Raw genomic sequence first — 24,669 nt, forward strand, 5'->3', positions numbered from 1 at the left:
CATGGTCACTCACACAAACACTCACCCATCCTCCAATTAGCATCAACACAACTCCTGTGTTATTTCCCTGAAATGGAAACGTTATTTATTTTTCTCGTAATTCTGATACCGACATAACAAAATATGGTCCGGTTGATAGAGTCCTAAACGCGACTGCTGTGCTCACCGGAGCCACGTGGCCGGGGATCACGTGGGCGGGGATCACGTGGGCACCCACGGGGGTCACGTGGAGTCACCATGGGGGATAAAGCAAAGACAAAGATCCCCTCATAGCCTGAACAGACTGTAGGGGCAAGTGCTGCTAGCGAGCAACACCTATGTAGGCCGGCACTGTGGCACACGAAGTGGATGAGTGGCCAGCACCACGCCCGGCCGCCTTTGTCTCCCCAGTGGCGATGTTTACTACACACCGCACCAGGTACCAATTTGAGGCTGAGTCGACCTAGGGGAGGCCCGGGACCATGTTTAGACAGTCGTCACTGGTTGTTGGCTGCGAGCGGGAATCGAACTCGGGTGGCCAGGGTTCGTGGCACAGCGTGGTGCTAACCGCTGCGCCACCGCTCCGGCACGAGAGAATCCCAACACCCACAGACACACATACTCACTCCTCGATTTAAAGCTTTCGTGACTGCAGGGATTCATCTTCTTGGTTCTTTCGGTAAAGTCACGTAGAATGGATATAATAAAATAATAAAAATAAAACATAATATAATAATATAATATAATAAAATATACAATATTATTTTATTATGTTTTATTTTTATAATTTTATTATATCCATTCTACGTGACTTTACCGAAAGAACCAAGAAGATACTCACTCTATGGGAACCTCATTTGCCAGTAAAAATATGATAATTGTTTTTTTACCCTTCTATCTGGCAACAAAACTGACATCTTTTAACAAGGAGTCATGTTTGCATAGACCGCAATACCTGCAGTCATAATACAAACAAAAGACATAACTCGGATAATATATGCACTGTCCTTGAAGTTGATTGGTCCACACCCGAGACAGCTTTCCTTAGAGCCTAGTCTCACATGGTGTTGGACCAGATGACGCCAAAAGGCGCCTTTTGGCGTCATCTGGTCCAACCCATGTGAGACTAGGCTCTAAGGAAAGCTGTCTCGGGTGTGGACCAATCAACTTCAAGGACAGTGCTCACATTATCACAGTTATGTTTTATGTTTGCATTATGGCTGCAGGTATTGTGGTCAATGCAAACATGACTCCTTGTAAAAAGATGTCAGTTTTGTTGCCAGATAGAAGGTTTAAAAACAATTATCAAGATACTCACTCTATGAACTCACTCTGGATGTCACCAGGTGTAAGACCCGCTGAGCTACGTGGAGCGACCTCCTGGGCTCTCACAAATGAAAGCTCGATCAAGTAGATTATAGTCACCGCCACCATCGCCACCAGCACCATCGCCACCACCACCATCGCCACCACCAACACCATCGCCACCACCACCACCATCGCCACCACCACCATCGCCACCACCACCATCGCCACCACCACCATCGCCACCAGCACCATCGCCACCACACCATCGCCACCACCACCATCGCCCAGCACCCCACCATCGCCACCACCACCATCGCCACCACCACCATCGCCACCACCACCATCGCCACCACCACCATCGCCACCACCACCATCGCCACCAGCACATCGCCACCACCACCATCGCCACCACCACCACCATCGCCACCACCACCACCATCGCCACCACCACCATCGCCACCAGCACCATCGCCACCACCACCATCGCCACCACCAACACCATCGCCACCACCACCACCATCGCCACCACCACCATCGCCACCACCACCATCGCCACCACCACCATCGCCACCAGCACCATCGCCACCACCACCATCGCCACCACCAACACCATCGCCACCAGCACCATCGCCACCACCACCATCGCCACCACCACCATCGCCACCACCACCATCGCCACCACCACCATCGCCACCACCACCATCGCCACCAGCACCATCGCCACCACCACCATCGCCACCACCACCACCATCGCCACCACCACCATCGCCACCACCACCATCGCCACCAGCACCATCGCCACCACCACCATCGCCACCACCAACACCATCGCCACCACCACCACCATCGCCACCACCACCATCGCCACCACCACCATCGCCACCACCACCATCGCCACCAGCACCATCGCCACCACCACCATCGCCACCATCACCATCGTCACCACCACCATCGCCATCACGTGGACATGTACAGCAGCGGCCGAATGACTCTAAACGCGTCGCGAAGTCGATTCTAAACGTGGAGGGAAATAGTGGAGGACCCGGAGCAAAAATCCACGCGACCACGAGGAGAAGAGAGAGAGACACGCAAACTCCAAATACACAGCAGCAGGCGTCAGGGTCTGGATCGCACCCACGACCTCCTGTTTATCAGGCGAGGTAGTTAACATCTCGTAGCCACCGTGATGATGATGATGAGAGAGAGACGAAAACTCAAAATATACAGCAGCAGGCGTCAGGGTCGGGATTGAACCCACGACCTCCTGTACACCAGGCGAGGTAGTTAACATCTCCTAGCCACCGTGGCGCCCATAGGGGCCGTCCATAAATGACGTCACGCGATTTTGGACGATTTTTGACCCCCTCGTCACACGACGTCACAAAAAGTCAGACCCCCCCCCTCAAATATGACGTCACAAAGCTCTGCCCCCCGGCCCCCCACCCAAAATAAAACATGCTTCAAATCGCTTTAAACTATTGTTATTGTAGTGCGTATTTAATGTGGCGCTGCACTCTGATGTTGTAGGAGAAAACATTTATTAAAAAGTCTATTTAATTAAGTAGAACGCGTTGTCTATATTTATTCAAAGTTGCGCATTTTGATGTGACGTCACATTTCTCACCCCCCCCCCTCGTCACAAATGTCTGACCCCCCCCCCCCTAGGTTGCGTGACGTCATTTATGGACGGCCCCTTACCAAGTAAATCAACCCCCCCCACCCACCCTTTTTTGGCCCCTCTCTCCCGATACGTTCCATTCATTGGCTACCACATTCTGATGAGCCCCCCCCTCTCCTCCCCCCTCAACTCGCTTTTCAGGGATTACATCTTGAATCATTACCTCACTTGATGCAGCTAATCTGGCTGTGACGGTCCCACCTGATGACGGAGACTTGTGTTGCCTCCGAAACGTCGTGATCTTTATTTTATTTTATTATTTTTATTAATTTTGATGTTTTACCTACGTGACTTTACCGAAAACACTAAAGAATATCAACCCCCCCCCCATCCTTTTACGAATACCGGAAAAAAAATCCAAAATAAATAAATTAAGAAATGACACCAAACCAAAAAGCAGCACAAACAAACAATAACAACAACACAACAACAATAACAACAAAGTTTTCACAACACACGTGGAGCGAGAGATTCGGCAAAGTCGGATTATGGGTGGGGGGGGGGGGCGACGTTGTCTTGAGAGCCCCGCCCCCCCACCCCCCATTCTCCCGCACCCCCGCCCCCCATCCCCCCGCCCCCCCGCCCCCCGCCCCCCATCCCCCCGCCCCCCCGCCCCCCATTCCCCCCGCCCCCCATCCCCCCGCCCCCCCGCCCCCATCCCCCCGCCCCCCATTCCCCCCATTCCCCCCGCCCCCCCGCCCCCCATCCCCCCGCCCCCCCGCCCCCCATCCACACGCCCCCCATTCCCCCCGCCCCCCCGCCCCCCATTCCCCCCCCGCCCCCCATTCCCCCCCCGCCCCCCATTCCCCCCGCCCCCCCGCCCCCCATCGCCCCCGCCCCCGCCCCCACCCCCCATCCCCCCCGCCCCCCACCCCCCATTCCCCCCGCCCCCCACCCCCCATTCCCCCCGCCCCCCGCCCCCCATCCCCCCCGCCCCCCACCCCCCATTCCCCCCGCCCCCCATTCCCCCCGCCCCCCATTCCCCCCGCCCCCCATTCCCCCCGCCCCCCATTCCCCCCGCCCCCCGCCCCCCATCCCCCCCGCCCCCCACCCCCCATTCCCCCCGCCCCCCATTCCCCCCGCCCCCCATCCCCCCCGCCCCGCCCCCCCCAGCTGGCCACATGTATCCTGCAAGAGGGGGGGGGGGGTGGTGAGAATTTGAGATCTGCCGCCACTGCCCCCGCTGCTGTTGTTGTGTTGTTGTTGTGTTGTTGTTGTGTTGTAGTTGTTGTCCTCCCGGGTGTGAGGGGATGGGGGAGTTTGCGAGGCGAGATTTACTCAGATTAGGGTTCCGTAGAGGAGCCGGACAGCCCAAGTGTTTAATGATGGTGGTGGTGGTATTGTTGTTGTAGTCGTAGTGACAACAACAGCAGCAACAGCGGCGGTGGTGTTTTATTTTCACGCACAGAGCACGCAGCACACACAGCACACACACACAGCACATAGTACACACACAGCACACACACACAGCACACACACAGCACACACAACACACACACAGCACACACACACAGCACACAGTACACACAGCACATACACAGCACACTCACACAACACACACACAGTACACACAGCACACACACACAGCACACAGTACACACAGCACACACACACAGTACACACAGCACACACACACAGTACACACAGCACACACACACAGCACACACACAACACACACACAGCACACACACACACAGCACGCACACAGCACACACACACACAGCTCACACACACAGCACAAACACACAGCACACACAGCACGCACACACACAACACACACAGCACACACACAGCACACACACACAGCACACACACACAGCTCACACACACAGCACACACACAGCACAATCAGCACGCACAAACACACAGCACACACACACAGCACACACACAGCACACACAACACACACAGCACACACACCACACGCAGCACACACACAGCACACACAGCACACACACAGCACGCAGCACACACACAGCACACACAGCACGCACACACACAACACACACAGCACACACACCGCACACACACACAGCACACACACACACAGCTCACACACACAGCACACACAGCACGCACAAACACACAGCACATACACAGCACACACACAGCACACACAACACACACAGCACACACACCACACGCAGCACACACACAGCACACACAGCACACACACAGCACGCAGCACACACACAGCACACACACACATCACACACAGCATACACACAGCACACACACACAGCACACACACAGCACACCCAGCACACACACAGCACACACACCACACACAACACACACAGCACACACACAGCACACACACAGCACGCAGCACACACACACAGCACACACACAGCACACACACAGCACACACAGCACACACAACACACACAGCACACACACAGCACACAAACACAGCACACACACAGCACACACACAGCACACACACAGAACGCAGCACACGCACGCAGCACACACACAGCACACACAACACACACAGCACACACACAGCACACAAACACAGCACACACACAGCACACACACAGCACGCAGCACACACACACAGCACACACACAGCACACACACAGCACACACATACAGCACACACACACACAGCACACACACACAGCACACACACACACAGCACGCACACACAGCACACACACAGCACACAGCACACACACAGCACACACACACAGCACACACACAGCACACCCAGCACACACACAGCACAAACAGCACACACAACACACACAGCACACACACAGCACACAAACACAGCACACACACAGCACACACACAGCACACACACAACACGCAGCACACACACACAGCACACACACAGCACACACAGCACGCAGCACACACAGAGCACACACACACAGCACACACACAGCACACACAGCACACACACACAGCACACACACAGCACACACAGCACACACAGCACACACACACAGCACACACACACAGCACACACACACACAGCACACACACAGCACACACAGCACACAGCACACACAGCACACACACAGCACGCAGCACACAAACACAGCACACACAGCACACACACAGCACGCAGCACACACGCAGCACACAAACACAGCACACACACAGCACACACACAGCACACACACAGCACACGCAGCACACACACAGCACACACACAGCACACACACAGCACACAGCACACACACAGCACACACAAAGCACACCCAGCACACACACAGCACACACACAGCACACACACACAGCACACACACAGCACGTACGCGCTGCCAGGAAGCCGCAGACGAAGCGGGAATTGAAGGCGGCCAAGAACCGGCGTGACCAACAATCTGCCCAAGATCTGTCATCCTATATTGAGATGTATGGCCAACTCCATTCACAACGAGTGTTGTTGTTGTGTTGTTGTTGTTGTGTTGTTGTTATAACGAGCAATTGATGTGCACCAGCCAGAACCGGCGCGACAATTTACAATTTGTGACAGTCCACCTGAAGACGGAAGCTTGTGTTGCCTCCGAAACGTCGTGATTTTTATTTTATTTTACTTTTATTAATTTTAATGTTTTACCTACGTGACTTTACCGAAAAAACCTAAGAATATGAATCCTTGCAGTCACGAAAGCTTCAAATCTAGAATTGCGGTTCCCCTTTCAGTTGTATTGAACTCCGCGCAAAACCATTTTAAAACGCACCTGCCATTGTCTAGAATCAGTTTCAAACAAAAAAAAACAAGAGGGAACAGAAGATAAAGATCACGAGACTCGGAACAAACCGCTAGCCGCTTACGAGACGGCGTGACAACTACAACAATTCCCAACACAATCGGCACGCGTCTTGTCGATTGTGCAGATCTCGGCCCGTAAGCACCGCCAGCCACTCCCGCCACGAGCCCCCCCCCCCCCCCCCCCCACGAGCCCCCCACCCCCCCACGAGCCCCCCACCCCCCCACGAGCCCCCCCCCACCACATCACGCAGCTCGTCGAGTCGGCGATGCCGTCGGACGACGCGCAGCGAGAGGCAGGGCACCAGGGTCGCAACCGGGTACCCGATACCCAGCCGTTTGCGACCCTGGTGCGGCCAGGTACAGGTACGGGTAGGCCTTAAGTCACTGGTGAGTAACCGTTTGTCACTCATTTCCCAACGTCTTGTCTCTTCTCACAATTCAAGTTCCTAGAATCAACCCACCCGCGCCTGCAACATGGCAACATCCCAGAGGTCGCAATCGGGCACCCGATACCCGTACCCTACCCGTACCCGGCCGGGTACGGGTAGGGTACGGGTATCGGGTGCCCGATTGCGACCTCTGCACCCCAGTGGCGATGTTGAGTAGACTTAGGGCAGAGCCGCAGCACCGGTTCAAACGCCGTCACCGCTGTCGGTCGTGAGCGGGGGGAGGCTCGGCTCGGCCTCGGCTCGCCGGGTTCTGTAGCGCAGTGGCCTAACCGCAGCGCCACCGCTCCCCGCGTGCCGCCACGATCCACCGCCGCCTCCGCACGGCGGGTGCCACTCCGTAGCGAGCAGCCTCCTTGGCCACCGTGAACGTCGCTCATAGCCGGCGGGGTCCTGCCCAAGCTGCACGACCTCTCGAAAACCTAAACCCCCGCCGACCCCCCTCCCCCCATCAAGTTTCCAGCTTCAAGTTCATTCCGTGGGGCCAGGCGAAAAGTCACGGGAGACCAGGGACGGGTTTCGGCTAACGCGAGACCACTCACTGTCGCGCTCACCCCCCCACCGCTCCGTTTCTTCAGTGCAAATTCCGATCGCTTCCCTCCATCTCCCTCGCTCTCCCAGCCCCTCGGCGCTTAGCCGCGCACTCTCCGGCTTTGGCTCCACCGATCACGAGTTCGACGTCGATGCTTCCGATGAGAGGGCTTCGCGACGGCGCCCGCGGGAAAGTCCGCCGACAGCCGCCAAGGGAGCTCGCCGCACAGAATGAAGCACCAACACTTCGCTGCTGTCCTCGTGAAAGGGCGTAAAAATCGTCACCACGTCACCCTCGCGGCGGCGGTGGCAGCGGTGGTGGCGATGGTAGCGGTGGTAGCGGTGGTGGCGGGTGGTGGTGGTGGCGGTGGTAGCGGTGGTAGCGGTGGTGGCGGTGGTGGCGGTGGTAGTGGTGGTGGTGGCGGTGGTGGCGGTGGTGGTGGTAGCGGTGGTGGCGGTGGTGGCGGTGGTGGCGGCGGTGGTGGCGGTGGTGGCGGTGGCGGCGGTGGCGGCGGTGGCGGCGGTGGTGGCGGGTGGTGGCGGTGGTGGTGGTGGTGGCCGCGGCTTTTATCGAACCGTCGAAAAAAAGACGGTGGTGTCACCTTGTCGTCGCGCGGCGCTTTCAGATGCGCTTCTGCGGCCGTCTGGAACGCTCTTTCCTCCCGATATTAGGAGGCCCACTGGAGCTGTGACATTTTAAATCATCATCTCGATTGACAAAAAATTTATTTAGAACCGCTTTTTGCGTTCAGTTTGTTGTCCTTCCCGCCGCACCTCCGGTGAGCACGGTTTGGCTACGTACGGTGTGAAAGAAGTTCAACACACGCACACACTTGCACTGTGCGGCCCAGCCAAACAGTCGGTTCCCGAAGAAGCTACCAGCACGCGGCACAAAACGTCGGACATCGCACCGATAAAAGCCGTGAGCCACCTCAAGAAATGCTGAGACCCGCGTGCCGGGGAGAGACTCCTCCACAGCGAACAAAGTTCAGTTTCGCAGGGGCAATGCATGCGCAGCGAAACGTCGGACATCACTCCAAACAGCACCGTGAGCGGCACACCCCGAACGAAACACGTGGGGCGTGGGGGAGCTGCCCGCCACCGAGTGGCGGAGACGTCACCACGGCGCTCGTGCCAGGCTAGGTGCACGACCGCCAACACCCACGCAGTGGGCATCGTCCTCTTGCCGAGGAGGCCACCACAGCTTCTGCTGCTGTTGTTGTTGCTGCTGCTGCTACTGCTGCTGTTGTTGCTGCTGCTACTGCTGCTGCTACTGCTGCTACTGCTGCTGTTGTTGCTGCTGCTACTGCTGCTGCTACTGCTGCTACTGCTGCTGCTACTGCTGCTGCAACTGCTGCTGCTACTGCTGCTGCTACTGCTGCTACTACTGCTGTTGCTGCTGCTGCTACTACTACTACTGCTGCTGCTGTTGTTGCTCCTGCTGCTACTGCTGCTACTGCTGCTGCTGTTGTTGTTGTTGCTGCTACTGATGCTACTCCTGCTGCTGTTGTTGCTGCTGCTACTGCTGCTACTGCTGCTGTTGTTGCTGCTGCTGCTGCTGCAAAGTCTTCCCAGGATATTACCAGCCCTGGTTTGTACGAGTTGTAATAACAAAAAAAAACATTCACCACTCAAGGTAATATATTTTCTCGTGTACCTCTCCCCCTCTTGTGGTTATGCAAGATACAGTAGCCTGCTGCTGCTGCTGCTTCCCATGGCATTAAGCCACGGTTGTTGTTGTTGTTGTTTGTACCTCTGGGGTTGTCAAACCCTATTCATTTGCACGAGCGGAAAAAAGAAAACTTTTGTCTGGCACCAGACTCCCCCCACGTGGGCACGGAGAGCGCGGACGGGTTCGACCGACGCCGCCGCTAACCCACGCGGCGTCCCAGCCGCCCCTTCTCGCGACGGCATCGCAACGCAACAGCCAACACCGCCCGGGCTCAATAAGTTTGGCGAGATTTATCCTGGCACATCATCTCGACCGCGGCGTTTTACGGGGCGTGCGCGTGGCTTTTTTAATTGTGAATTTTTAAAAATTCGTTTCACTGTTTTGCCTCCCTCCCACACAGCCGACCGTGGCGATTGGCAGGCCGATGAAACGCACACCGCGATAAAAAAAACAAAAACTAAAAACCGAGGGCTCACCCAGAGGCAGAGGTCGCAACCGGGTACCCGAGAACCCGTACCCTACCCGATACCCGGCTACCCTACCCGATACCCGGCGACCCCGGTGCGGCCGGGTACGGGTACGGGTAGGCCGTGAGTCACTGGTGAGTCACCGTTTGTCACTCATGTCGGGTAGGGTACGGGTAGGGAACGGGTACCCGTACCCGGCCGGGTACGGATACGGGTACCCATTTGCGACCCTGGTGCGGCCGGGTACGGGTACGGGTAAGGAATCAAAACCCGTTTGCGACCTCTGCCCAGGGGGCTCTGCGCGGTAAAATTGACAACAGCGGTTGACATCTGACAGGGATCCGTCATCCGCTTTCACGGCAAGGCGACCGAAGATTCCATCGGACGCTGTTGACATCCGCAGGGAGGGCTTCTCTTGATGGTCAACAAATCACCGTTGCTGGTATCGCTCGTCGACGGGAGCTTTCGGGTCGCACCACCACCACCACCACGCGCCGAATCGACCACAGCACGATGTCCGACGTTTAGCTCGCGCGCCCGTCCGTGCCGGACAACTCAATTCAGTTTCCTTCAAGCCTCCGAGCAGCACGTGGAGCGGGGAAGCGAAACTTCGGACATCGTGCGCGCAAAACTGCACGGTGGGACCAAAACAGCGCGCACGGTTGAGAGCCGTCGGCAGCAGCGGAAACGCGGGACCCGCGCGTCGTGGCGTTACGCAGAGCGTCGTGGTCACGGCGTGTGGCGTGGTGCGAGCGTCGTGGTGCGTGTGTCGTGGTGCGTGTGTCGTGGTGCGAGTGTGTGTCGTGGCGTTACGCAGAGGGTCGTGGTCACGGCGTGTGGCGTGGTGCGAGTGTCGTGGTGCGTGTGTCATGGAGCGTGTGTCGTGGCGTTACGCAGAGTGTCGTGGTCACGGCGTGTGGCGTGGTGCGAGTGTCATGGTGCGTGTGTCGTGGTGCGACTGTGTCGTGGTGCGACTGTGTCGTGGTGCGTGTGTCGTGGCGTTACGCAGAGTGTCGTGGTCACGGCGAGGGTCGTGGTTCGTGTGTCGTGGTGCGTGTGTCATGGTGCGAGTGTGTCGTGGTCCGTGTGTCGTGGCGTTACGCAGAGCGTCGTGGTCACGGCGAGGGTCGTGGTTCGTGTGTCGTGGTGCGTGTGTCATGGTGCGAGTGTGTCGTGGTCCGTGTGTCGTGGCGTTACGCAGAGCGTCGTGGTCACGGCGAGGGTCGTGGTTCGTGTGTCGTGGTGCGTGTGTCATGGTGCGAGTGTGTCGTGGTCCGTGTGTCGTGGCGTTACGCAGAGCGTCGTGGTCACGGCGAGGGTCGTGGTTCGTGTGTCGTGGTGCGTGTGTCGTGGTGCAAGTGTGTCGTGGTCCGTGTGTCGTGGCGTTACGCAGAGCGTCGTGGTGCGAGTGTGTCATGGTGCGTGTGTCGTGGCGTTACGCAGAGCGTCGTGGTGCGTGTGTCGTGGTGCGTGTCGTGGTGCGTGTGTCGTGGTGCGAGTGTGTGTCGTGGTGCGTGTGTCGTGGCGTTACGCAGAGCGTCGTGGTCACGGCGTGTGGCCGCACGCACAACGCGGCTCGGCAGCAGCGACGCTGCCTCCACCGTAGCCCACAACCGCCTCCCCCCCTCCCACGCACAGCGTTGGCGGCAGTAGCATCAGCTGCTACCACCATCATCACCACCACGACCCGCCAGACATCGTACAACCCCTGGACGAGACGACTATTGCATTGCACAGCTGGCAGCGATGCCGCAGACTTCCCCACACGCCACTCGCGCCCCCCCCCGCCCCCCCCCCTTTGTGTAATTGTAACAATTGTTGTTGTGTTGTATTTGTTTTCTTTCTCTCTCTCTCCGTTGGCGCGCGTGCGTAATTACCAGGACGTCCCAAGCCTCATCCAATTACCGCGGCCAATTTGCATTCGGCTCTCGTTGTGAGAGACGCAAAGCAGCCGCCCAGTTCTCGGGGTTCAGATCGGGGGGCCGGAGCGGGGGGCCAGAGTGGGGGGGCCGGAGTGGGGGGGGGGGGTAGTTGGGGGCCAGAGTGGGGGGGCCGGAGTTGGGCGTCGAAGTGGCGGGGCCGGAGTGGGGAGACCAGTGTGGCTGGCTCGAGTGGGGGGCCGGAATGGCGGGCCCTGGAATGGAGGATCGGAGTGGGGGTCGGAGTGGGGGTCGGAGTGGGGGGTTGGAGTGGGGGGCCCGCAGTGGGCGGCTTTTGGAGGGTGGGGTGGGGTGGGAGGTTCAGAACAAAATTGAAGACGGCGGCGGTGCAGAGTGAGCGCCGCCGTCATCGTCATCATCTCCCGCCCACTCGCCTCTTCTTCGCGCCAGCTGCCGCGCTCGTCCCGACGGAGCTCTGCGCATTCGTCGCATTACTCACCCCCCTGCTCCCCCACACCTCACGCACCCCCCCACCTGCCCCCCCCCCACCACCCCCGCCCCCCCACCACCACCTCCGTTTCGACGAACACCGCTTCACCTCCCCACGCCGCCGGTGTTAAACTCGTCGCATGTTTATTATTATTATTCTGATCTTTTTTTTTATTTTCGCTCAACGTACTCACGGCGAGTCGTCGCCCGAGTCGAGTGGGCGACAACCTGCGGAGTGATTCAGCCGAGTCTGGGTCCGTGAGCTGCCCTTGTGCACAATGGCAGCAGCGGCGGCAGCAGTGATGTTCTAGATTTGAAGCTTTCGTGACTGCAAGGATTCATATTCTTAGGTCTTTTCGGTAAAGTCACGTAGGTGAAAAATTTAATTAATGAAAGTAAAATAAAAAATAAAAATCACGACGTTTCGGAGGCAACACAAGCTTCCGTCTTCAGGTGGAACCGTCACAACACGATTGCTGTATCAAGTGAGAGAAATTAAAATTAATGAAAGTAAAATAAAAATCACGACGTTTCGGAGGCAACACAAGCTTCCGTCTTCAGGTGTAACCGTCACAGCACGATAGCTGTATCAAGTGAGATGTTGTTGTCCATGATTTCGATGCCAATGTTGAGTTCCTTGCTGCTGCTGCTACTGCTGCTACTGCTGCTGCGAGAAGGCTTCAGCACAGAGGGAGAGTTCGTGTCGTTTCACGAAGAGTCTCCGGGTCCCTCTCTCGCGCGCAGCATGCGGCGCGCGGAGGGGGTCGGGGGAGGGGGGCCTAACGTCCCGCGAACCCTGCCCCGGAGCCCTGCCACCCCCAGCGCGTTATTCCGTTCACACGCGATTAGCGTTGGTCTCATTCCGCAGACGCCGACTGCCGTAGTAAGCCCGCAGTCAGTCGCACCCCGCGCGTCTCTCTGCGCACGGTGCGCAGAGAGCCGTGAAGATAAATAGGCCGCGGAGTTTATTCAATTTCGCAGGAAATCACCGGGAATTGGTATGCATAGCTCGCGGGGTGTTCCCGCGCAAGCGGCGATGCAGAGCGGCGTGCGCGTCTACAGCTCCGGGGTGACCCCATCGGAAGCGGTGTCTTAAATGGGCCACGACGCGCCGATGAGACCACCACGTGCCGATGAGACCACCACGTGCCGATGAGACCACCACGTGCCGATGAGACCATCACGTGCCGATGAGACCACCACGTGCCGATGAGACCACCACGTGCCGATGAGACCACCACGTGCCGATGAGACCATCACGTGCCGATGAGACCACCACGTGCCGATGAGACCACCACGTGCCGATGAGACCACCACGTGCCGATGAGACCACCACGTGCCGATGAGACCATCACGTGCCGATGAGACACGATGCTCATCGCAGGGAAGCGTCGGTCACAGATCCCTCAGGATCCCCGCAAGGCCTCTGGGTAGGCCCTCATCCAGCAGTGGATTGACACCAACGGGCCGCGCACACGTGCGCGTTTGTCTGGACCATTAGGAAAACTCCGTCGCTGACTCATGATGTTTCCCCGTCCCTCTACATCTGCGCTGTGCTCTTGACGCTGCTTACTTGAGCATGTGGGCCATGGGGTTTGGTCGGTACCACCTCAGGGTGGCAAATGTCAAGTGTCTGTCCAGCGTGGGTAGAAAGCTTCATTCTCACGTTCCACCAATGTTTCACATTTGTGTTAATGTCATCCAATCTTCTATAGAGTACTACACCTTCATTTAACAAGCCTGTCCTAAAGCGCGACCACGCCGATCTTGCTATCATACACCGTCGTGATCTCGAGATAAACGGCGTTAGGGAAATCAGCGTTAGCACTTGCCACCTTGGATGGTACCGATACGCCATTCGTGGAACAAGAACCAATGAAGGGGAATAATAAAAGTGTCTGGGTTAGATCGCGCAAATATAAATGTTGTCGTTAACTCACCGCCACAATTACATTTACGCAATATATAAAACCCTAAAAACCCTTAACTATGAATATTGGTCGCGAAAGCCTTCGTGTTAAAATGATCGTGGCCAATGCCCCCCCCCCCCCCACACAACTCTCAAGGCTTTTTTTGGTGGCCCAGTCCCAATCTCGACGGCCAGGCCCGGAGCGTTGGGCAAGCCAAGGGAGGATACGGGGAGGATGGTGCGGGATGGACGGTGGTGGGAGCGAGAGAGCACGGAGGATACGGGGAGGATGGTGCGAGACGGACGGTGGTGGGAGCGGGAGAGCACGGAGGATACGGGGAACGAAACGAAGCAGAAAATGAATTAATTGTGGAATCGACTAGGCACCCCCACCCCCCTCTCACGAGGGTTGAGGATTTGCATTCGTGACGAATGTACTCGCCTCGGCAGCCCAAGGGTGGACCCCCCCTCGCCCGCTCAATCCCCGCTGACGTATCCGTCCCTATGTGGCGGTAGGGAGAGTCTGTCCGTAGTGGGGGGCTGGTTGGAGGTGGTGGTGGGGGGGGCAGACCCTGGTTGGAGGTGGTGGGGGGGGGCAGACCCTGGTAGTGTAGCGGTTAGCGCGCTGCGCTATGAACCCGACGACCCGGGTTCGATTCCCGCTCACGGCCAACACCCAGTGACGATTATCTGAACCGGTCCTGGGCCTCCCCCCTAGGTCGACTCGGCCTCAAATGAGTACCTGGTGCGGTGTGTAAACATCGCCACTGGGGAGACAAAGGCGGTCGGGCGTGGTGCTGGCCACCCACCCCCTCGTGTACCGTTCCGGCCTTCATAGGTGCTCACTAACAGCACTTGTCCTTACAGTCTGTTAAGGCTATACGGGGGATCTTTGGGGGGGGGGGGGTACCATAACATTGCCTGTACCGGTAAAGTCACGTAGGTAGGTATACCTACGTGACTTTACCGAAAGAACCAAAGAGTATGGATTCCTGCAGCCACGAAAACTTCAAATCAAGATTGCCTGTCTGTACCGACAAGCAGTGAGCGAGGCTGGGTGGGCAAAAAGCTGTTGCAAGTAGGCCTCGGAACGGTAGGGTAATTGTACCTTTTTTTATCGGGTAAAAGGGTAAAGGTAAAGGTGTCGACATGCCAAGGGGTAAGGGTAAAGGGTAGGGTAAAAGGTAGGGTACAGTGATTGTATTGTGGTAAGGTAAAAGGTAGGGTAAAAGGTAGGCTCGTTGCTTTTTACACTTTTACCTTGCCTTGCCGAGGCCTAGTTGCAAGGGGCCTGCCACCCAGCACCCCATGAGCGCTTCCACCCTCCCTCGGCACCCCGCGAGCGTCACCACCCATCCCCAGCAAGCGACAAAGTCGCCCATGATCGCATCCCAGAGTCAGTAGCGCCGCACAGGGCAGGGCAAAACTTCCTCCTCGCCACCGAGGGGGAGAGAGAGAGGGGGGGGGCGAGGAGAGGCGAGGGGGGGTGGGGGATAGAGACGACTTCTGAAAATAACCACGGCGAGTAACCCACCCACCCACGCACGCACGCGCACGCACGCGCGCTCGCCTTAGAGTGTAATCCGATTAAACTCGAAGGGAAGAACACCCACAAGGCGCACGCGTCGACGCAGATCCCGCCGTGACGAAAGGACTGCTACGATTAGGGACGAAGCCACCCCCCCCCCCCACACACTCCCTCAAGTGCCCGATTAGTGCGGCTGTGATGCTTGATGCTTGCACCTCCGATTGGCGAGGCATGGTGCGAAATAAGTTCAACGTGCATACGCAGGTACACGCGGCAGAGGGACAGACATCGTGCTGCAGGCCACGGCGAGGCTGCTGGCGGTTGCGCTCCTGCCGCGCCGGTCGCTCCGCGTCCGGAGATTTCTCTCTCAGGGGGGGGCACTCCGGGGGTCTCCCTCCGGATAAACGGCGGCATCGGACCATCGTGGAGAGAATGCCGCGAGCAGTCTGCTGCTGCTGCTGGTCAAGGAACGGAGTTGAGACTGAATCGAAACGGCTCTCAAGAGACTGCAGGGTCGAATTCCCGAGGAGATTTCAGTAGCCAGAACGAGTAAAATGGTTTTTAAAAAAATGTTAATATTTTTTTTACTAGGTGTGAGGCTTACCGAGCTATGTAGCTCCTTTCCAAAAGCGACCTGGCCATAAAATGAGAGCTCAACGAAGTGGCTCAACGTCATCGAACGGAAAATGCACAGCGGCCAAATACTCTGACCGCGTGACGTTGAGTTTAAATGCGGAGGGATAAACCGGAGGACCCGGAGAAAATTCCACGCGACCACGGGGAGAGAGCGAACATGTAAACTCGCAATATATACAGCAGCAGGCGTCAGGGTCGGGATCGAACCCACGACCTCCTGTATACCAGGCGAGGGAGTTAACATCTCTGAACCACTGCGGGGCCCCAACGCGGGTTTCCCGAACAAACCCGCCAGTACCGTGGGGCAAGCGAAAGGTCGCACATCGCGCACCGAGCAACGCACGTGTGGCACAACGTGGGCACGCGTGGTGGAGCATGTGCAGTGAAAGTCACCACGGACCACGTTCCGGCACCACGGGCGAAAGGGCAAAGTGTCACTCAATGAGGACAATCAACGAGCGTTGGAGCGACGCTTTGCGAAAGCAGAATCAGCCTCGAGATACAAACAAACCTTTCAACAGTCCCCCCCGCCACCACCCCCCGCAAGGCCTCCAACACCGCGATTTCAAACGCCGTCCCACACTTGCCCTCCCGATCACGGCAGGACATCCCAAGATTCTGGCCTCGAAGGCAGCGTCGGTGGCAGCAAGTCCATTTGCATCCAGCTCTTCAAACGGCATCGGCAATTCCAAGACCCGGTTACCTGCGGGCGTTCCATCGCGCCCGGCTGCGCCCAAATAAATAGCCCGCTCTTGTTTCCCGATCGAAATGACACCGGAGCAAAATAAACAACTCAAAAGCCGAGCAGATCTGCAAATCACTGGATATTTTGCGAGGAGTTCTCTCCAGATTAAAACAGCAAAACTTGCAAACCCGTCGATGGTTCACGGGGGTCTTGGAGGGGTCTTGCGGGGGTCTTGGGGGAGTCTTGGGGGGGTCTTGCGGGGGTCTTGCGGGGGTCTTGCGGGGGTTTCACCGAGCATCCCCGGCTCCCCACCGGGGGTTCTCTTCAAGGTGGCCTCGTGCCCTCAAAGAGGTGCTCACGCTGGGGTTAGAGCGGTGGTTCTTAAAGTGTCTTAGAGCAGTGTTAGCAGTGTTAGAGCAGTGGTGCTCAAAGTCCCTGGACCACCAGTAGACCACCAGTGGACCACCAGTGGACTACCAGTGGACCACCAGTAGACCACCAGTAGACCACCAGTGGACCACCAGTAGAGACCACCAGTAGACCACCAGTGGACCACCAGTACACCACCAGTGGACCACCAGTGGAACACCAGTACACCACCAGTGGACCACCAGTGGACCACCAGTGGACCACCAGTGAATCACCAGTAGACCATCAGTGAATCACCAGTGGACCACCAGTAGACCACCAGTAGACCACCAGTAGACCACCAGTAGACCACCAGTAGACCACCAGTGGACCACCAGTGGACCACCAGTGGACCACCAGTACACCACCAGTGGACCACCAGTGGACCACCAGTGAATCACCAGTGGACCACCAGTAGACCACCAGTAGACCACCAGTAGAGACCACCAGTAGAGACCACCAGTAGACCACCAGTGGACCACCAGTGGACCACCAGCGGACCACCGGTGGTCCGTTGGGCTGCGATGCCAACGCAGCTTGATCCAGAAAAGTCATGACGTTTAACAAAATAATAGTTTTTTTATCCTTTTAACTGTCAACAAAACTGACACCTTTTTTACAAGGAGTCATGTTTGCATTGACCACAATACCTGCAGTCGGAATGCATACATTATCAGAGTTGTGTTTTTTGTTTGCATTCCGACTGCAGGTATTGTGGCCAATGCAAACATGACTCCTTGTAAAAAAAGGTGTCAGTTTTGTTGCCAGATAAAAGGGTAAAAAAAAACTATTATCATATTTTGCTACTGGCAAATGAGGTTCCAATGGTGAACGTTTAACACCTTTTGTTTCGGACGTTAATTAATGCATTACTCGTGATATTTAATTTAAAAATGAAGTTGGGTAAACTACACCGATTAAACTTACCCTAACCTGAAGCTCTAAATGCCATCCCCTCCCCCTCGCCTTATTGATGCGTAAAAAAATAAAATGTTCCGGTAATACGAATCACGTTGTGCGAGTGGTATTTACAGAGAGAAGTGAATGCGTGTTGTCACCAGGAGTAGGGTGCCGGCTTGGGCGGTCCGGCAGAAATGTTTGCATCGGCCGAGTGCATCCGTGGGCCAAAACAGTTTGCGAAACGCCAGGGGCAAGTGATGTCTTCCTTCCGATATTGGGAAGCCACTGGGGAGCCGTGCACTTTTAAATCATCATCTAGATTGTCAAACTAATTTCTTCAGAACTGTTGTTGTGTTTAGGTGGTTGTCTTCCCCCCCACCCCACCACGCCTCCGATTCAACACACGCAGAGAGACGCCCACGTGACCTCGATCCGGCTCGCTGTGGGACCCCGGCCGGCGGTGGCGCAGCAGGGAACGGGGGCGGCCGTCTCAGCGAAGCCGCATCCGGTGCTACCACCGACACGCCCAATGCGTGCCACACTGCTTCAAGAGGGTAAAAACCTCTCCCCCCCCCCTGCACTGCCACCCGATATACGCAAGAGAGACACGCGAGAGAGACGCGCTCGCGGTTTAATCGGGGCTCAGCTGCGCACTCAAAAGCTGGGGGGGGGGGGGGTGGGGGGGCATCGTCTCCTTTTGGATTGGCTGGGCCCTTTGAACACCGGTACCGCGTTCGGCACCAACGTGGCCGGTGGAAGCGGTCTCACAGCCACGGATCTCGGCGAGATTTCCACAAAGATCCCGGACACGCGGCACGCGCCGTGCCCAAGTCGACGCCGCGACAAACGACCGTCGGCCGCCGTCAACCGTCGACGCCGCGAGCTGCCGATCGCCAAGCACAGATTCCCGATCTCGAGTTGAGGTTTTATATTACTATTAATTTTATTGTTCAAGTTGCGAGACGAGTTCGGACTACGGATGCGACAGTGTGCGACTTCGTGGCCGCGTGAGAGGCTGCCAATCAGAGGCGAGAAGCGTGACCGAGCAACCAATCGGGAGCTCGGGGTGGGAAGCAGCTCGGTGACGTTTGCAACCTGGCCCGGTCAGACCAGCTGATGTGAGAACAACTGACCAATCGGAGCCAAGGGTGGTACGCAATCGATATTAAATACGACATTCAACCAATTAGATATCAGGACGAGAAAGCAACTCGATCGCGCCGTCAATTTCCGAGAGCCCAAAACCCAGCCAATGAGGGTTCAAGGGGCCAAACATTCAACCAGAGGCGCAACACAAGAACCAACCAATACAAATTGACAGTGCTCAGAACCAACCAATCAGGAATAAGGTGTCAGAACCGACCAATCAGAGATTAATATGTGAAAACAAAATCAACTTAAGGCATGACAATCAACCAATCAGGATTCAAGACAGAAACTCCAACCAATCAGAACCCGGGAATGTGACACGCTTCTGGAGAAATGCTTGAGAGAGTGCGTCGTAGTGTGACAGTATCAGTTATTTGTTTAACTCGGTGACATTCACTGTGATCATCATCATCATCAGCTGCTGCTGCTGCTGTGTTCGAGAGAGGTATTACGAACAGCACCACGGCACCACAAGGCAATTCACTACGACAAACGCCTCATCGAAGTCCGTACACGAGCGTTAACATTATCCCGGGGTAGTAACGCAAAGTGCGGCAATTACAAACTCCCACCGCGGCAATTACAAACTCCCACCACATGCAGCTAAGCAGCAACAGCTGGCCCCCGCCTTCGACGGGGCGAGCAAAAAAACTAACATCACCAACCCTCCCCACCTCCACCCGTCCCCCCCCCCCCCCCCCCCCGTTACCAGGAACAAATGGAACAGCTCTAACCTACACACACTGGGGACGAAGGCCGGGTGGGAGCTGTACCACTCGTGTGAAAGGGCCGATCAAGCGGGCAGCACGCACAGCATTTCCGTGGGCTGTGTGCGAGTGTTGCGGCAGCCTGGCCCAGACCAACGCGGCGGGTGCAGGTGGGCTAGAGCAGGCGACCACGCTGGATGACGATGCAGCAGACGCTACCGGGTGACCCTCGCGGGACAGACGGACTGCGGCAATATGTCCACTTGTGCTTAATTTAAACTGAGTTAGCCTGGTGCGGGCCAGAGCGGTGCAGAGCAGGCCGAGCCAGGTCCGGCTCAGGAAGGCCCCGATGCTCGGGCGTGTGAGCTAGGGCGAGCGGGCTGGAACTAAACTGCGTTGGCCTGGTCCGGGCTAGACTGTAACAGAGTAGGCCGAACCGGGCTAACAAAGGTCCGGGTTAGACTAGGCTAAGAGGAGGCCCGAGCGTGTGGGCCGGGGGTTGCGGGAGGGAGTCTACTGGGTGGCCGTGAGCGCTAGGCTAGGATCGCTTGGCCTGCAGCGTGGCGGTGGCGTAGGTGGGGCGGGCCTGCTTGTTCTCGACGGCGCGCCGCAGGTACTCCACGCCGCCCCACTGCTCCCACACGTCGTCGAAGCCGCGCGGGAGGATCTCGGCGCCCTGCTTGCGCGTCAGCCCCGTCTCCTCGAGGCTCAGCTCGCACATCTCCATGTCGTCCTTGCCTGCGCGCGCCGGACGGACACGCACACGGCAACGGTTGTGGCGGGGGGAGGGGCGGTGAGGGAGGGGAGGGAGGGGGAGGGAGGGAGGAGAGGGAGGGAGGGAGGGAGCCGTGCACTGTCGTAGTTGGGGACGACACTGCACAGTGGTTATTCCCCGCTTTAGTAATTTTCGTGTAATTTTCAAATTTAGCTGAATTTGGAGCGCGATGCCGGCAGACACCGGGCTGCGAGCGAGCATTAGCCTGCCCCTAATGGGCGACGTTGCTATGGGGCTTCCCAATTAGGCAATTTGCGGTGTCATTTATCTAATTTGGAACAAGACGCCTATTTTTATTTTTTCCAAATAACGTCACGCGATCCTCACCGTCCACCGTGCCACGAGACCGCACTGGGCGAGATCTCGACACCGCCACGGTCACAGACTGCGAGGGTGGGGGGGGGCAAGTGGAGTTAGCGAGCACCTACTCAGCCCGGCACGGCTCACGGAAGGGGTCAGGGGATGGCCTGAGGTTGCGTTGGCCTGCGGCCTGTGCCAGTTTAACCCAAAATTTACCCCCCAATCCTCCCGCCGCCTAACTCCATGGTCCTCTTCTTCCTCCCCCGCCCCCACCCGGCGGTCTTCACGCAGCGGCGACGCCGTCCCCCTCCTCCCAACACTCACCGGCGACGAGCAGGATGGGCGGCTTGTCGGGGTGAAGCTCCATCTGCCTGGCGATCCACTGGCCGTCGAAGTGCGCGTACCACCAGCCCTTCTTCTTGTTGTTCGGGTCCTTGTACTGGTCGGCCGGGCGGATGAAGAGGATGCGGAAGTAGCGCTGGGGCCGCCCCTGTGCCGCCTGCGGCTGGCGCGGGGGCACCGGCGGCACCGCGCTCATCTGCTCCGCTGCTCCGCACCGGAACCCACGCACGCACGCACGTGAGATTACACACAGATCTACAGATGCATGTGCAAGTCGTCGTCGTCATCATCATTAGGCGTTATCCACAACTCCCCCCAGCACCCTGTCCCCCGACCCCCCCCCCCCCAAGCCATCACCGCCGCTCACGGTCTTGCGATGGGCCAAGGGGAGAGGCCCGTGGTTAACCGGTTCGGACATCGCTCGCCACCAATGCCGAGCCACAGCCGGGTCACCGGGGTTGTAACGCAGCGCGCAAACCGCTGCGCCGCCGCTCCCCCCACAGTGTGCGCCGCACAGGCACAGATAAGGACAAAGATCCCCCGTGTAGCCTTTACAGAATGTTGGCGCAAGTGCTGTTAGCGAGCGTCTATGAAAGCCGACAAGGCATCCGAGGGGGTGGGTCGCCACCACCACCACGCCCGGCCGCCTTTGTCTCCCCAGTGGCGACGTTTTTACACGTCGCACCAGGCACTCATTTGAGGCTGAGTGGACCTAGCGGAGGCCCAAGACCGGTTCAGATAATCGTCACTGGTGTTGACCGTGAGCAGAAACTCGGGTTACCAGGTTCGTAGCGCACTACTGCTCCCCACAGACCCACACGCACGCACCCACACACACACCCACACACACAGCGCTCCCGCGCAAACGCGGTCTCTTGTGACCGCGCTGACAGCGCTGGCGTGAAAACCAGACGCTACTCATTTGAGACGGCGTTGACTCGGGGGAAGCTCGAGACCGTAATTGCCACCAGCGATGTGCATTCACGGCCGGCAAATCAACGGCATGGCAAGCGCGGCGCGCGCGCTTTTTGCTGAACACACCATCAACTTCCTCGCTCGTACATACGCGCAAGCACGCACGCCAGTGCTGCCACTGCGCAGGACAAATTCGTTTCTCGGGTCATTAACCTGCGACGATGTCTCCAGGCTAGACAGAGGCTTGGCAGAAGTTGATCTTCTCTGCTGTGAGACCTCACCACGCAAGTCGGGACCCAGGATACTAAACTAAAAAAAAAACTAAAACTAATTTATTTTACCAGTTAAGGCCCACTGAGCTATTAGCTTGTTTTTCAGAACCGAGCTGGCCACAAATGACAGCTCAACGAAGTGGCAATTACAGCAGCCAAATCTAAATAATCAAAACACGCGGAATTTCACATCGCAGCTACCGTGAGAAATTGGCGACGGCTTGGGAGGGAGGCCGTCATCCAGCAATGGATTTATCGTGGCGGATGGGTGAACAGCCGGGGCGATACTCAGTACTGCTGGTGGTCCCAAGCCATCGGTGGAAATTACACATTCCTATGGCAAGGGCCTGTATTACCAAGGGACAACTACTGTTGACTTTCCCACCAAGTGGTGGTGATGGTGGTGATGTTGGTGATTATGTGATGTTTATAATAAAGGTCTTTGGGTTATATCGTTTTTTGGGTTACACGGTCCAATCCAAAAACCTCTATGATTAATTAAATTGGTCGCGGAAACCTACGTGTGACGATGAGCGTGCATGTCGACGGCGTCTAGAACTTCTGCTACGCGCAATGACGACGGCAGAGGTCGCAACCGGGTACCCGATACCCGTACCCTACCCGATACCCGGCTACCCGTACCCGGCCAGGTACGGGTAGCCGTTTGCGACCCTGGTGCGGCCCGGTACGGGTACGGGTACGGGTAGGCCGTGAGTCACTGGTGAGTAGCCGTTTGTCTCTCATTTCGGGTAGGGTACGGGTACGTGTAGGGAACGGGTACCCCATTTGCGACCCTGGTGCGGCCGGGTACGGGTAGGAAATCAAAACCTGTTTGCGACCTCTGGACGACGACGATGATTACACGACAGGTGACCGGGGGGCAGAGTCAGTTTGACCCCGCCGGGATTTGAACTCTCCCCATCTCTTGAGGCCGTGTACCCTTCCCGCTCCGTGCGAGCAGCCAGGCTCGGCAATGGTGCGCTCGCGATAAAAGGCCAGAAGAGGTCCCGTCTCCCACCGCAGAGATAGCGCTCGGGTGATTAACTTGATTAATTGAATGACGGATTAGATGCTCCCCCCCCCCCCCCCCCACGTAACCGCACTTGATCGGGTCATTATGATACAATCAATTATTTGGGTAATTGATCGCGTGAGTCTTGTCCGGCCGGACGTGATGTGTACGTGCATGCGCGGGGAAGCAACGGCGCGTGCCGAGGTGAGCGCGCGCCCCGGCTGCGAAAACCGGCGGCCCGAGTTCGATTCCCGGTCACGGCCGCCAACGCCGGTGACGATTGTCTGGGCCGGTCCCGGGCCTCCTCTTGGTAGACTCGGCCTCAAATGAGTACCCAGTAGAATATGTACACATCAGCACTGGGGAGACGAAGCCAACCCCGGCGTGGTGATGGCAACACATAGACGCTCGCTAAAAGCGCTTGCCAAACAGTCTGTGTGGGCGACACAGAGAATCCTTATCTTTGTTATGAAAAACTGATCCCGCTGCTTGCTGTTTGAGGGAGTCGGTGGCCTACTTGCTGTACTGCGTGCGTGTGTGTGTATGTGCGTGTGCGTGCATATTCCAGCTCACGAAGACTCCATCTGTCCGCGTTTCCCCGGAAACCACCTCTGAGATTCCCTCCGCATCTCCAGAAGGTCCAGAAGGTGTTTGACTGGATGTCAAAACTTCACATCACACTCTTAGCAAAGTATGTTTTGCTATTCCTCCATGCGACATCGTCACCACTGCTCTGGCTCCATCAGTATGTGATCCACCAATACCCCCCTCCTCCCACCACCCCCCCTCTGTCTCAACCAAAACGTCTCTCAAAGACTGCAGAATCGAACCCCCTAGGGAGTTCAGTATCAGGAGGCCAGAACGATTGAAATACAAAATATATGAAATAAACTAAATATATCTTTTAAAATATACACCATCATGTGGAAATTTACATCAGCCAAATAGTCTCAG

At 57.1% G+C, this 24,669-nt stretch overlaps 1 protein-coding gene and 1 long non-coding RNA gene across 2 annotated transcripts in view; one reads left to right on the forward strand and one right to left on the reverse strand.

The window, feature by feature from the left end:
* Positions 1-18,649: 18,649 nt before the first annotated feature.
* Positions 18,650-21,602, forward strand: LOC133357000 (uncharacterized). The gene is made up of 3 exons (XR_009756919.1): positions 18,650-18,797; positions 20,105-20,269; positions 21,466-21,602. It is a non-coding gene; the product is annotated as an uncharacterized LOC133357000 (long non-coding RNA).
* Positions 20,086-24,669, reverse strand: part of LOC133356954 (unconventional myosin-VI-like) — an 89,528-nt gene continuing 84,944 nt past the window's right edge. The window contains 2 exon segments of the mRNA XM_061574674.1: positions 20,086-20,837; positions 21,499-21,720. Of these exon segments, the coding sequence (XP_061430658.1) occupies positions 20,638-20,837; positions 21,499-21,720 (422 nt within the window). The 3' untranslated portion in view covers positions 20,086-20,637.

This window comes from Lethenteron reissneri, chromosome 56 (assembly GCF_015708825.2).
Source record: "Lethenteron reissneri isolate LAM-NWPU_2019-01 chromosome 56, ASM1570882v1, whole genome shotgun sequence".
Lineage (NCBI taxonomy): Eukaryota > Metazoa > Chordata > Hyperoartia > Petromyzontiformes > Petromyzontidae > Lethenteron > Lethenteron reissneri.